The sequence below is a fragment of the Podarcis erhardii genome, assembly GCF_964252035.2.
Source record: "Podarcis erhardii genome assembly, chromosome: 2".
Taxonomy (NCBI): Eukaryota; Metazoa; Chordata; class Lepidosauria; order Squamata; family Lacertidae; genus Podarcis; species Podarcis erhardii.
Genome location: NC_138498.1, coordinates 120,137,380 through 120,152,911, shown reverse-complemented (window position 1 = coordinate 120,152,911; position 15,532 = coordinate 120,137,380). Strand labels below are relative to the sequence as shown.

Below are 15,532 nucleotides of genomic sequence, written 5' to 3'. Positions count from 1 at the left end.
TGCACCTTTGGGGATGAGGTCAAACCGTTGAAGAGTTGCAGACCTGCTGTGGCTATAGAGACCGATACAGGTGAGATGTTTTGTTGCAGCTTGGGAAGATGGAGGCGTCCGGTTGTGCAGATGCAGATGCACCGAGGCATTTATTCTCTCTGTGCTCGTCCCAGCAGTCCTCCTTCCTCTGGTTACTGCTGCGGATGCACAACCAAGCAATATATAAAGAAAATTAATAAAAAGGATTAGCTTCCTTTTTAAAAAAATGTTGCAAGCCACTTTCGGTTCTTAATGCAAACAAGAGTGGGGTGCATGTACAGTCATACCTTGGCTCCCAAACAAATTGGCTTTCAAATAATCAAAACCCAAAGGTGAGGGTTTCAGTGTCTGAACATTTTTCAGAAGCTTAATGTCCGGCACGGATTCTGATTGGCTGCAGGATGCTCCTGCAGCCAATCAGAAGCCACACTTCGAAAACCAAGGTACCGCTGTATTTGAAATAAGAAAGCTTTGCTGTACAGTGGTACCTTGGGTTACATATGCTTCAGGTTTCAGACTCCGCTTACCCAGAAATATTACCTCGGGTTAAGAACAGAAATCATGCTCCAGCGACGTGGCAGCAGCGGGAGGCCCCATTAGCTAAGGTGGTGCTTCAGGTTAAGAACAATTTCAGGTTAAGAACGGGCCTCCGGAACGAATTAAGTACTTAACCTGAGGTACCACTGTATCAATAAAATTACCCTGTTCCCGGAAAAGGCACATTTCAAGGGGACTCTACTCCAGACCTTGACCAAAGCTCCTAATGTTACACAGAAGAAGAAGAAGAAGAAGAAGAAGAAGAAGAAGAAGAAGAAGAAGAGGAGGAGTTTGGATTTGATATCCCGCTTTATCACTACCCGAAGGAGTCTCAAAGCGGCTCACATTCTCCTTTCCCTTCCTCCCCCACAACAAACACTCTGTGAGGTGAGTGGGGCTGAGAGACTTCAGAGAAGTGTGACTAGCCCAAGGTCACCCAGCAGCTGCATGTGGAGGAGCGGGGAAGCGAACCAGGTTCACCAGATTACGAGTCTACCGCTCTTAACCACTACACCACACTGGCTGTCGTTGTCTTTTGTGACAGGTTAGTGTTAGGGTCAGTTTTACCTGCCTATCATCCAGCAGAATAGAGCCAGGGACCCCCAAAGGGAAGATATTCCCCCAGCATCAGAATGAAATATCAGTCATCAGTAGGGAAAAGGCTTACTTCCCAGATTGGTGACTGGGAGCGGCTGCCGGGACCATATGACACCAGTCCTGAAATACCTCAAGATTGGCTCCCAGTACATTTCCAAGAACAATTCAAAGTGTTGGTGCTGACTTTGAAAGCCCTAAATGGCCTCAGCCCAGTATACCTGAAGGAGCGTCTCCACCCCCATCGTTCAGCCCCCACTGAGGTCCAGCTCCGAGGGCCTTCTGGCGGTTCCCTCCCTGAGAGAAGTGAGGTTACGGGGAACCAGGCAGAGGGCCTTCTCGGTAGTGGCGCCCTCCCTGTGAAATGCCCTCCCTTCAGTTGTCAAGGAAATAAACAACTACCTGACTTTTAGAAGACATCTGAAGGCAGCCCTGTTTAGGGAAGTTTTTAATGTTTGACATTTTCTTGTGTTTTTATATGTGCTGGAAGCCACCCAGAGAGGCCATGGCAACCCAGCCAGATGGGTGGGGTACAAATAATAAATTATTATTATTATTACTACTACTCACTAAACATGCTGCAGGAGGGGAAGGATGTATTGGATGTAATAATAATAATAATAATAATAATAATAATAATAATAATATAATAAAAATATAATAATAATAATAATAATAATAATAATAATAATAATAATAATTTTATTATTTGTACCCCGCCCATCTGGCTGGGCTTCCCCAGCCACTGTGGGCGGCTTCCATATAAACCAAAAATACACTAAAATATCACAGATTAAAAACTTCCCTGAACAGGGCTGCCTTAAGATGTCTTCTGAATGTCAAGTAATTTTTTAACGCTTTGACATCTGATGGGAGGGCGTTCCACAGGGTAGGCGCCAGTAAAGGGAGATGGGAAGGATTTCTTTCAATACTCTCTGTGCTTTGTACTTTGTACCTAAGAAAGGTTGCTCTCAAATACTATCTGCAGTAAAATCCTGTGCTAATCCTGTGCTAATCTTACTTCTGCAAATTTGGCCAGACAGTTAGCACATCACCAGTGACTGTTTGCTAAATTTGGCTGGCAGGTCAAAAGTCCATTTCCTGCCTTGTTAGCTTGCAAAAACATTTTAGCTGCTGTTTGCAGATTTAACCAGACTTCATAAGGAGGCCAGGAGGCCCCTTCTTCCTGCCTTATGCTTACTAATGCAAAGATAAGAAAAGACACAATAAGCAAGAGGGGAGGGGGGAGTGCTTAGCTAGCAGAAAGGCACGTATGAGGAATGTTTAGCAAGCATTAAAAATGTGTTTAGCAAGCAATATAGATGTGCCATATAAGGGAATAAGTTGAACATTTGCCAGCTGATTGGGCAAATCTGGAAAGGGTATGGGAGGGGGGAAGAGTGTTCAGGAAAGTATAAAAAAGTCTGCTGAAGTGTTTTGCTTTACAGCCGGTCTTTCAGGAGTTATCCTGCTGGTTGTCGCTGTGCACAGATTGCAATAAACTCTTTTCTCCAAAGAAGAAGTTGCTTTCCTGGTACTTTTGTTCCCTCCATGGTCCAGGGGATGGCGAGGCTGATGGATCCCTAGGTAAATAAGGCTTCACCACTACCGAGAAGGCCCTCTGCCTGGTTCCCTGTAGCTTTGCTTCTCGCAATGAGGAAACTGCCAGAAGGCGCTCGGCTCTGGACCTCAGCGTCCGGGCAGAACAATGCAGGTGGAGACGCTCCTTCAGGTATACTGGGCCGAGGCCGTTTAGGGCTTTAAAGGTCAACACCAGCGCTTTCAATTGTGCTTGGAAACGTACTGGGAGCCAATGTAGGTTTTTCAAGACCGATGTTATGTGGTCTCGGCGGCCGTCACCAGTCTAGCTGCCGCATTCTGGATTAGTTGTAGTTTCCGAGTCACCTTCAAAGGTAGCCCCACGTAGAGCGCATTGCAGTAGTCCAAGCGGGAGATAACTAGAGCATGCACCACTCTGGCAAGACAGTTCGCGGGCAGGTAGGGTCTCAGCCTGCGTACCAGATGGAGCTGATAAACAGCTGCCCTGGACACAGAATTGACCTGCGCCTCCATGGACATCCCCACCCACCCCAGTAAACACCTCCAAAATTAGATTATTGGAACAGTAGAGAGAAAGGAGGTTTGACAATCTTTTACTTAGTCCTAGGAAGATGATGCAAGCTTGTTTTCTGCTGCTCCAAAGGGTTGAACCCAAATCAATGGACTCAAATTAGGAGATAGGAGATCCAGACGAAGAACTTTCTGATGGCAAATGCTGTTTGACACTTGAACCCTTGGAAGGTGATGGGCTGTCCTTTGTTGGAGGCATTTAAACAGAGGTTGGATGGGCTTCCATCAGGGATTTTTTTGCTGTGATTCCTGCAGTGCAGAGGGTTGAGCTAGATGACCCTTGGGGGTCCCTTCCAATTCTTATGATTCTGAGAAAAAGCACACACAAAAACCCATAAAAGCAAACTAGGCCAGTTCTGCTAGGAAGGGCCCGATCAGGATATCTGATGTGGGGAGCATATTCATTGCAGGTGCTGAGACAGGCAGTACAGTGCAGTGGTTAGAATATTGGTTGAGGCCCAGGGGGACCAGGGTTCAAATCCTCCCTCACTGGGTGATAATGGGAAATTCACAGTCTCTCCCCCCTAACCTACCTCACAAAGGTGGTGTGAGGATAAAATGAAAGAGGTGTGGGTGGGAGACCAATGTCAGCCACCTTGACCTCCTTGGTGGAAAGCTGGGCAGTTTAGTTTAGAAAATGTAAGGAGCATAAGGATGGATGAAAACATAAAAGGAATTACAGCAGCGTGCAAATCATATAAATTGAAAGCATTTGCAGACTGTGGAAGAACCCCTGGAAGATATTCCAAGGGTGCTAAGGGGGAAATGATAATTTTGGGCAAGTAGCAGGTTTCAAGTTGAATAAATACAAAAGTATTACTGAAGAATATGTCAGAACAAACGAAAAATGAATTTAAGTCAAAAACAGACCTGGTGATAGAAAATAAAGTGAAATATCTAGGGCTGTGGTTAACAACTAGAAATGTAAATATTTTTAAATAGAACTATTTGAAGGTCTGGAATGAAGTTAAAAGGGATATGGAGATATGGGGAAAGATAAACTTATCATTGTGGGGAAGGGTCTCTGTGATAAAAATGAATGTCATCACAAGACTCTTGTTTTTATTCCAATCAATACCTATGGTCAGAGGAGTGGAACACTTTAAGCAATGGAAAAAGGATATTTTTAAATTTATCTGATAGGGGGGACGGGACCTAGAATAAAATATAAATTATTAACATGTTTAAAACAAAGACGTGGATTCTCCCTGCTGGCTTTAAAGTTATATTATGAAGCGTCCTGTCTCTGCTGGCTGCGAGAAGGGATACAGTTGGAAGGACATGATAATAGGTTTGGTTGGCATGCTTACTTATGGTATGAGAAAACAAAGGTACACAAGGGATTTCTGAACCACATTATAGGGAAATCAAATTACCAAGTATGGGACAAATATAAGTATTTATTAGAGAACAAGACATCTTTGTGGCATTCTCCATTGGAAGCCATATCTTTAAAAAAGGTAAACATGAATGGAAATTGGGCAACAAAGAAAGTTCTGCTAACAGAAGTAGACTACAAATTAAAGATGAAAGAATATGAGGATATAAAAGCTCTGTTAACAGATTGGTTACAATATTACCAATTAAATGACATATTCAGAGGTGACAAAGGGAAGGGCTTTGGGAAGGAATTCTTAAAGTTTGAAAGGGAATTATTAGAAAATAATGAGAAATTGTTACCAAGAATGTACAAACTACAGTTGGAATGGGAGACGAAAGATGAAGAGGTTAAAGCTGTAATGATACAATGGACAAAAGATACAGATTATAAAATACCACTTGAATCATGGGAAGAGCTGTGGAAAGAGATTCTAAAATTCACGGCATGTAGTTCATTAAAAGAAAATTATGTGAAGATGATGGTATTTGACTCCAGTAAAGTTTGCTAAAATGTATAAAAAATACCTCTATACTGGAAATGTAAGGATAAGGGGAAGGTACTTTTTCCCTCCCACATGTGGTGGACATGTAAAAAAGTAAAGGGCTTCTGGGAAATGATATACAATGAACTTTTTAAAAAGTTTAAAATTATGTTTGTTAAAAAAAAGTCTTTTTTACTAGGTGTAATAGGAGGAGAATTGCCAAGGAAGCAGAAGAGACTGTTTATGCGACTACAGCGGCCAGATGCTACTAGCCCAGATGTGGAAAGAAGAAAAGGTCCCAACAAAAGAAGAATGGATAACTAAGATGACTGACTCTGCCGAAATGGCTAAACTTTCTGTGAACAGATCTAATCAGAAAAAAATTCAATCTAGAATGGGAGAACTTTATAGACTATTTTAAAGAACACTGTAAAAACGTGAAAACATTAGCAGGTTTGATGTAACATTCATGAACTAAGAATAGAATTAGGAGGGAGAACAAAGGTTGAAATAAATTAAGGAAATATATAGTAATTATATGCAAGGAGAATAAAAGGGGGGGAATGGAAACGGGGGGGGGGAGTCAGTTATGGCAAATTTGGATTGGATATGGATTGTACCAAAAGCAAAAATGTTAATTTGAAAATTGAAAATAATTTTTAAAAATTAGTTTAGAAAACGTTTTGGGGCTCCCGTGCAGCTGATCCAGCGGGGCTTTCCGGAGGCGAGACCAGCGCCTCTCTTCGCTCTTTCCCAGGAGAGGCCAAGAGGCTCCTGCCGCGCGGCTCTGAAACGGTTAAGAGCAGCGGCGACAGAGCTGAGATTCCTAGAGCGGAGGGGAAAAGGCTGCCGGGAGAATTGCAGCTTCCGCTTCCTGTCCCGCTTTGGGGGGGAAGATACCTGTCATGGCGGCGGCTGTTCTTCCTCGCGGAGGCGCTGGAGGTGCGTCATATTATTATATATTATAACTGGGGGGGGGGGGGAGTGGGGGTGCTGCTGGAGGGAGTTGTGGGGAGGGATTTAAAAAAAAAACCTGTTAGGCAAACCGTTTCAATGTAAGTTTTTTTTCTGCCTCTCCTTTTCCTAGTCATCAATTTATCCAGATTTTCACATTTTTAAAGACCTCTTGAAAATTGGTCAGCCTTTTGGTGCAGATCTCGCCTAATGCACGCGCTTCTGCAAAGGGTATTTCCCCAAATATTTACATTTGCCATAATTAATGCATTCTGTATTTAATTCCGCTAAAATAATGCATTTATAGGGCTTTCCCCCTTTGTATGGGGGTAGGACATCTTCTCCCAATGGAAGGGAGGATCTTTCTCCTCCTCTCCTCCCTGCAGGCCAACCTGGGCAGGTGGGGGGGACCTTCCTTGGGCTCCCCATAGGGCTTGGGGTCAAGGCAAACCCTTAAGCATTGGGAAACCTTCTGCTGGGGCTCCCCCTGGAACTTGTAATAATTTTAATCTGGCCTGATTTTACTATAATTTGTTAAATTTACATACCTCCTTATACCCACAGGCCTCAGGACGGTTCACAGGATAAAAGTACATAATCAAAACAGAAACAAAAAGAACCAATTACCCCCCCCCCCCAACACACACATTTTTAATTATTTGTGTAAGCAGTTTCTGCAAGAGCAGTTCTGGGCAGAAGAGTTTTTTTTTTAAAAAAGGAGAAACAAGCAACTTCAAATCCACAATAAAATTCCAAGTGTGGCTGAGGCCTTATTTAGACGGGCTAATACTACTACTATTACTACTACTACTACTAATAATAATAATACTCCTGAGACCCTCTCCCACTTTGTGGAGCCTGATTGGCCCCCTGGTACGCTCCAGGTGAGGAAACAAGCTGGGAGACTGCTTGAATGAAAGTGGAGGAAAGCAACCGAACACTGGTAAGGGCTCATTATCAAGCCTACCTAGTGGCAGTGAAGGGATAAAAGAAGGCATACTTTGCTGCCTCCATTGCATCTTCATTATGTCGTCTGGCGGAACTTTCCCAAGCTGTACAGAGCCTTTTACAGGCAGGCTCAAAGGAGGAGTAGAACCAGCAGTAGCTCGCTGTGACTTGTTCGCAAAGCATTTTGAAGATAAAATTGCTTGCATCCACCAAGACCTTGACTCTGCTGTTACAGCAGATGAGTCTCATGGGTTGTCCAGAGCACAGTCTAGTCCTGTTGTGTTGGATGAGTTTTTCCAGTTGGTCAGGCTCGAGGATATGGACACGGTGCTCGGATCAGTCAGGGTGACCGTTTGCACTCTTGACCCTTTCACCTCTTGGCTGATAAAAACCAACAGGGAGGGAACAGCAGGCTGGGCCAGGGAGATGATCAGTGCCTCTTTACAAGAGGGGGTGGTCCCTGCATGTTTGAAGGAGGCAGAGGTAAAACCACTCCTTAAGAAACCTTCCCTGAATTCAGAAAGCCTAACTACCGGCCAGTTGTTGATCTCCATTTCCTGGGCAAGGTTCTGGAGCGAATGGTCGCAGACCAGATCCAGGTGCTTTTGGAAGAAACTCATTTTCTGGATCCATTTCAATCAGGGTTTAGACCTGTTTTTGGCACGGAAACTGCTTTGGTGGCCCTGTATGATGACCTCTGTCGAGAGAGAGACAAGGGAAATGTGTCCCTGTTCATTGTTCTCCACCTCTCAGGGGCTTTCAATACCATCCACCATGGTATCCTTCTGGAGCGACTCTCTGAACTGGGGGTGGGTGGCACTGCTTTGTGGTGATTCCAGTCCTACTTGGATGGTCGTTCCCAGAGAGTGTTACTTGGGCAATGCTTTTCAGCCCCATGGAAGCTTCAATGTGGGGTTCCATGGGGCCCAATCCAATCCCCCTTGTTGTTTAACATCTACATGAAATCGCTGGGAAGGGTTATCCAGAGGTTTGGAGTACGTTGCCAGCAGTATGCTGATGACACTCAGCTCTATTTCACCTTTCTATCTGAAGATGAGGCAGTGGAAGTGCTGGACCAGTGTCTTGCCTTTGTAATGGACTGGATGAGGGCCAACAAATTGAAGCTCGATCCAGATAAGAGTGAGGCTCAGTTAGTGGGTGGTTCCCAAGAGCAGATGGCTGGGAGGTCGCCTGCTCTTGATGGGGTTACACTTCCTCTGAAGGAGCAGGTTCGTCGCTTGGGGGTTCTCCTGGATCCTTTGCTGTTGCTCGAGGCTCAGATGGCCTGTAGTGCCTTCCATCAGCTTTGGCTGGTAGCCCAGCTACACCCCTATCTGGACAGGAATAGTCTATCTCAGTGTTTCCCAACCGGTGTTGCGCGGCACACTAGTGTGCCGCGAGACGTTGCCTGGTGTGCCGTGGGAGGGAGGCGGGCGAGGCGGGCGGCGAGAGGCGGGGCGGCGGCGGCGAGCACACGCGGGGCGGCGAGCGAGCTCCCTCCCACATCCCATCGCCGCTTCGGCCGGCCGCCCCGTGCTCGGCGCTGGTGTCAGCAAGCCTTGCGCACCCGGGGGATCTCCCCCCGAGAGCGCAAGGCTTGCGGGCAGAAGCCGGCAGCACGGAGCACGGGGCGCCCTTCGGAGGCCGCCCCATGCTCCGCGCTGTTGTTGGCCAGCCCTGCGCACCCGGGGGACCTCCCCCCGAGAGTGCAAGGCTTGCGGGCGGCAGCTGGCAGCGCGGAGCACGGGCCGCCCTTCGGAGGACACCCAGTGCTCCGCGCTGGTGTCGGCCAGCCTTGCGCACCCGGGGGATCTCCCCCCAGGAGCGCAAGGCTTGCGGGTGGCAGCTGGCAGCGCGGAGCACGGGGCGCCCTTCGGAGGACGCCCCGTGCTCCGCGCTGGTGTTGGCCAGCCTTGCGCACCCGGGGGATCTCCCCCCGGGAGCGCAAGGCTTGCGGGCGGCAGCTGGCAGCACGGGGCGCCCTTCGGAGGACGCCCCGTGCTCCGCGCTGGTGTTGGCCAGCCTTGCGCACCCGGGGGATCTCCCCCCAGGAGCGCAAGGCTTGTGGGTGGCAGCTGGGAGCACGGGGCGCCCTTCGGAGGACGCCCCGTGCTCCGCGCTGGTGTTGGCCAGCCTTGCGCACCCGGGGGATCTCTCCCCGGGAGCGCAAGGCTTGCGGGCGGCAGCTGGCAGCGCGGAGCACGGGGCGCCCTTCGGAGGACGCCCCGTGCTCCGCGCTCGTGTTGGCAAGCCTTGCGCACCCGGGGGGCGCGTGGGGTGCCCTGAAACAGAGGGTTCCCCATGCTGCGGACTGTAGCCTGCCGCCCGACGCGCGGGGCGCCCTGAAGCAGAGCGCCCCTCGCGCCAGGCAGACATGGGCCAGCCCCACAAGCTCGGGGGACAGCGGGGAGGCGCAGCACCGCCATCCCACTGTTCCCCGACCTGTTTTTTTTTGGGGGGGAAATAAAGGAAAAAAAATTTTCCTTTATTTCCCCCCTCAAAAAAGTAGGTGCGTCCTATGGGACGGAGCGTCCTATGGGACGAAAAATATGGTACTTACTATTTCATAATAAACTAATTCTAAAATACTTTCTTTGTGTTTATTTGATTCCTATTAAAGAGAGTTACTTTATATATAGTCAATATAGGCACAGAGTTAATTTTTTAAACATTTTCTAATGGTGGTGTGCCTCGAGATTTTTTTCATGAAACAAGTGTGCCTTTGCCCAAAAAAGGTTGGGAAACACTGGTCTATCTACCATTTTCTATGCTCTGGGAAATTCAAGGTTAGATATAGATATGCGTTATACGTAGGGCTGCCTCTGAAGACAGTTTGGAAACTTCAGCTAGTGCAGAATTCAGTGGCCAGGTTGCTCACTGGAGCAAGGTGGTTTGAGCATATTACCCCCATCCTGGTCTGACTGCACTCGCTACCAAATAGTTTCCAGGCCCAATTCAAAGTGCTGGTTTTGACCTATAAAGCCTTAAATGGCTCAGGACCACAATACTTCAAGGGCCCCCTCTTTGCATATGAACCTACTCGGACCCTGAGATCCCCTTCTGATCTCAAGTGGTCCAGAGGGTGGCAACACGAGAACAGGGCCTTCTTTGCAGTGGCTCCCCATCTGTGGAATGCTCTCCCCAGGGAAGTTCAGCTGACGCCTTCCTTATACACCTTTGTTGTTGTTTAGTCGTCTTAGTCGTGTCCGACTCTCTGTGACCCCATGAATCAGAGCATGCCTTGGAAACTCACTTTCCTCTCAAAGCTTCTCCTTTTTTATGTCCCTGGAGCTTTCATGGCAAAATACTGGAGTGGGTTGCCAGTTTCTTCTCCAGGTGGATCACATTTTGTCTAAACTCTCAGATGACCTGTCCATCTTCCTTCCTCAGGGCCTGTAAGACAGAACTATTCCACCTGGCTTTCAGTTTGAACCTGGCCTGATCTTTTGTTCCCCTTCCTTCCTTCCCTCCCCCTCCCTTTTTTGTGAAGATTACCCACTCTGGGATCGCACAGCTAGTTCTTCCCTGGTCTCCTCGCTGGCCCAGGTGGGACTAATTTGGCCAGCTAGCTCGGGTGATCATCTAATGTTTATTAGAGGGATTTCCCCCCTAAATTTATTTTTTATTTTATTGTTATTTAAGCTTTATACCGTATTTTATGCTTTTTTTTGTAGCATCAATTAAGTGTTTTGTAGTATCAATAATTTATTATTATTATTATTATTATTATTATTATTATTATTATTATTATTATAGGTCATAGCTTCTCTGAGTTATTCAAGCCCCTTTGCCATGACAAGGCAGTGACCCATGAAGGGGTATACACCTTTAGGTGCCATGCAAACATGTTCCTTTTAAACCAGGTTTTTGCTTGCTATGTTTGACATCCTATAGTCTTTTTCAAAGGTTGCTCTTTTTTGGGGGGTGGGTGTTATTGGGCTGTTGTTTTTATTCTGATTATATACGATGTGATCTTTTCTGTGAACCATGCCGAGTCCTCCGGGTATAGGGCAGTATATAAACTCAATAAATAAGACAATGTTAATGCAATACTAATACTTTCATTATTTGTACCCCACGAATCTGACTGGGTTGCCCCAGCCACTCTAGCTGGCTTCTAACAAATATAACAAATATAAAAGCATAATAAAATATTAAAAACTTCCCTCTACATGGCTGCCTTCAGATGTCTTTTAAAGGTTGTATAGTTGTATAGTTATTTATCTGACATCTCACAAGAGGGCGTTCCACAGGGTGGGCACCACTACCAAGAAGGCCCTCTGCCTTGTTCCCTGTAACTTCCCTTCTCACAGTGAGGGAACTGCCACAAGGCCCTGGGACCTGGATCTCTGTGTCTTGACTGAATGTTTGGGGTGAAGACGCTCCTTTAGCATTTCATCAGTTTGCCTTTTTATTCCATCAGGAGATGTTGAAGGGATCCTGGTAGAAGGGGAACATTCAGAAGTGTCACCAAAAGGATCCAAAAAGGAGGAGGAGCAAAGGACGCTGGGGGGTCAAGATGGAGGCAGCAGGCAAGAGGGGAGACGAAAGCAGAAGCCGGAGGGTGACTCTTGTATGTCTCAGGGTGGTGAAAATCAAATTCCCAGAGAGGAGAAAAAGCATGAATGCACAGTGTGTGGAAAGAGATTGGGTAGCCGCTCAGCTCTTACTTTACATCAAAGAACTCATACAGGGGAGAAACCATATACATGTTCAGAGTGTGGAAGGAGCTTCAGTCAATGTGGTCAGCTTACCTCGCATCAAAGAACTCATACAGGGGAGAAACCATATACATGTTCAGAGTGTGGAAGGAGCTTCAGTCAATGTGGTCAGCTTACCTCGCATCAAAGAACTCATACAGGGGAGAAACCGTATACATGTTCAGAGTGTGGAAAGAGTTTCAGTCGATGTTTTCAGCTTACATTGCATCAAAGAACTCATACAGGGGAGAAACCATATACATGTTCAGAGTGTGGAAAGAGTTTCAGTCGATGTGGTCAGCTTACCTCGCATCAAAGAACTCATACAGGGGAGAAACCGTATACATGTTCAGAGTGTGGAAAGAGTTTCAGTCGATGTGGTCAGCTTACCTCGCATCAAAGAACTCATACAGGGGAGAAACCGTATACATGTTCAGAGTGTGGAAAGAGCTTCAGTAACAGTAGCTATCGTAAGTCGCATCAACGAACTCATACAGGGGAGAAACCTTACAAATGTTTGGAGTGTGGAAAGAGCTTCAGTGAAACTAGTTCCCTTACCTTGCATCTACGAACTCATACAGGGGAGAAACCGTATACATGTTCAGAGTGTGGAAAGAGCTTCAGACACTGTGGCCAGCTTACTAGGCATCAAAGATCTCATACAGGGGAGAAACCGTATACATGTTCAGAGTGTGGAAAGAGTTTCAGTAGGACTGGTGCCCTTACCTCGCATCTACGAACTCATACAGGGGAGAAACCGTATACATGTTCAGAGTGTGGAAAGAGTTTCAGTAGGACTGGTGCCCTTACCTCGCATCAACGAACTCATACAGGGGAGAAACAGCATACGTGTTTGGAATGTGGAATGAGCTTTGCTTACCACAATGCGCTTACTAGACATCAACAAACTCATCGAGGCAACAAACCTTATAAATGCTGGGAATGTGGCAAGAGCTTCAGTCGCATTGACTCCCTTTCCTCACATGAAAGAATTCATACAGGGGAGAAACAATATACATGTTTGGAGTGCGGAAAGAGCTTCAGTCACAGTGCCAGCCTTACCTTGCATCAAAGATTGCACACAGGAGAGAAACCTTGTAAATGTTTGGAGTGTGGGAAGAGCTTCAGTCAGAGTAGCTCCCTTAAGTCGCATCAAAGAACTCATACAGGGGAGAAACCGTATACATGTTCGGAGTGTGGAAAAAGCTTCAGGTTCAGTAGTAGCCTTACTAGACACCAAAGAACTCATACAGCGAGGAAATCTTAGAAATGTTTGGCCTTCAGAAATAACTTATGTGACAAGGACTCCCTTACTAAACTGAAATGAACTCGTACAAGGGAAACAGAAAGGGTTGGCGTGTGGGAAGATCTTTAATCATATCAAATAACTCCTACAGAGAGTAAGCCAATGCTTGTGTTCAGAATTAGAATTTGCTTCCATTAGAATTTTTATTCCTTTTAGTGGCTGTGTTGCAGATTGTATTCATCACTTGTATATAGCGTTGCTTTAATATTTCTCCCATCCCCAAAATTTGTTAATCTGGTGTGAATTGATCTGTTATTTTTCATAGACACAAATGCATTCACTGGTATTCTGTTGATGTATGATGTAAATGACGTATATTTGCAATGAGCGTATAGCCCCTCAGATCGCAGCTCTAATGAACAAATGCTGTTGAAAAACATATACTGCATAATAAGCCTCAATACGCAGTCAAGAGAGAAATTCTTCTTCTTTGGTAATCGCTCATAGCTGAGTAAGATTGTCTTCCATAAACACAGTTTTAACAATGAGTCCGCAAGTGACTGTGGAGGCCAATTCTGGACCCACACATCCTTCCACAGTGGGGACATAGGTTCCCAGGCGGGAGTTAATCCCGGTGTGGATTTGCCAAGCGTCCCTTCCTCTTAGCACGCTTCTCCCTCGAGTGTCTTCAAAGTCCATGACACCTTTGGTTGAGAGAGAAATTAGAACAGTATAGAAAATGCATTGATTTTCCAGCCTGTGTCTAGAGTGCTAATAGGTCACTGTTTCAGGATTTTTATTTCTTCACCTTCATCTGCCTAGGAGGGATTTTAGTTTTATGTCTCCGAAATATCCAGGCAGTGGCCGGTTCCTGATGGGATGTATTTGGGCTGTGTGTTCTCCGCCCCCACCCCAAAATACCTGTGTGTGTTAGCAAGACAGTTTCCTTGTTGTGTAGTCTAGTGAAAGGCAATATTTCAGAAATGAACTTTGCTGATGAAATGCCGCGTTACCGGTAGGTAGCAGTGTTGGTCTGCCGTAGCCGCAAATAAATAAATAAATAAATAAACCAAGTTTATTATTGGTATGAGCTTTCGTGTGCATGCACACTCCTTCAGGTACACTCAAACAGAAGTCACCAGGCCCTTCTATATAGTGAGAGGGTGGGGAGGGGTATTACTCAGAAGGGTGGTGGGAATGGGTGACTGGCTGATAGGTGTGGTAAACCTGTTGAGGACTGTTAACGCCTGCAATTGGTCTTACAGGCAAAAACAAGGGGTGAGATGGCTGAAATAGCTTTATCGTGTATAATGAGATAAGAATCCTATGTCTCCCTTCAGACCAGGTCTCTCCATGGTTTTAAGTTTGGTAGTAAGTTGCAATTCAGCAACTTCTCTTTCCAGTCTATTTCTGAAATTCTTTTGTAATAAGACAGCGACTTTCAGATCTTGTATAGAATGTCCTGGGAGATTGGAGTGTTCTCCTACTGGTTTCAGAAATACCTGATAGTGCAGGTAATAATCCAGCAAACTTAACCCATCTTCTCCAATCGATGCCTGTTGCTCATGCCTAGAGATGGGAAGGCCTGGAAAAAAACTAGAAAAATTGGGGAGGGGGGAAACAGTTTTTTTTTCTGAAGCCCTGTTTTCCTGGGGAAAAAAATGTTTGATATAGTTTGAATATTCCACACACTTTCATTTTCAATTTTTCCAGAAAAAAATGACTTTGGGGGAAAACGGGGGGGGGGGAACCTTCCACTCCCCCCCAGGTCTTCCAGAACCCCCACTTTGCAGCTCCCTGCCGAGAGACACCAGGCAGGTCCTCTCACTGGACTCTTTCCGGCAACTGCTCAAAACATTTTCATTAGGCCAGCGCATCTGAACACGTAGAAGCTGCATGCGATTTACTTCTTTTAAACCACTGCTGTCTCTTAAATACCTGCTTTTTAACTGTGTTTTATCCACCATTTTAATGTTCTGTTGTATATTTTTGTAAACTGTTTAGAAGCTCTCTTACCACCATGCGGTTTATAATATATAATAACAAATTCAATTTTAAAAACTCACAGTCCTTTTCCTTTCAAACAGAGTTTGAGCCTTAGTGCAACAATTGTTGTTGTTCTTTAGTCGTGTCCGACTCTTTGTGGCCCCATGGACCAGAGCACGCCAGGCACTCCTGTCTTCCACTGCCTACTATTCAGTAACTGGATGTTGCTTCCTTCTGGGCCTGTCATGCAAAAAAATTGCCTTACGCTTTGCCCCAGCTGTCTTCAAGTAGAGATGGGAAGGCCTGGGAAAAAAACAGAAAAATGGGGGGGACAGTCCCCCCCCCATTTCCCCCCCAAAGCCGTTTTTTAGAAGTCCATGGGGAAAATGACAAAGAGGAAGAGGAAGAAGAAATGGAAAATGATAGCAGTAGTTGAGAAAGTGAGATAGAATAAACTGCATGTATATGTTGTGTCTTCTGTTGTTGCTTTTAAAGCACTACTCAAAGGGTAGACCTTCCATGGAGCTTAAATATTGAGGTGGACC

General features: G+C 45.9%; 2 protein-coding genes across 2 annotated transcripts in view; one reads left to right on the top strand and one right to left on the bottom strand.

The window, feature by feature from the left end:
• The window catches only part of LOC309337013 (uncharacterized protein), a 131,827-nt gene that overhangs the window by 43,698 nt on the left and 72,597 nt on the right, over positions 1–15,532 (bottom strand). The gene's annotated exons all lie outside the window — the stretch shown is intronic.
• LOC309336858 (uncharacterized protein) lies at positions 6,046–14,084 on the top strand. Its single transcript, XM_081853294.1, has 2 exons — positions 6,046–6,095; positions 11,479–14,084. The coding sequence occupies exons 1-2, from the start codon at positions 6,059–6,061 to the stop codon at positions 13,020–13,022; spliced, it is 1,581 nt and encodes a 526-aa protein (XP_081709420.1). The 5' UTR covers positions 6,046–6,058; the 3' UTR covers positions 13,023–14,084.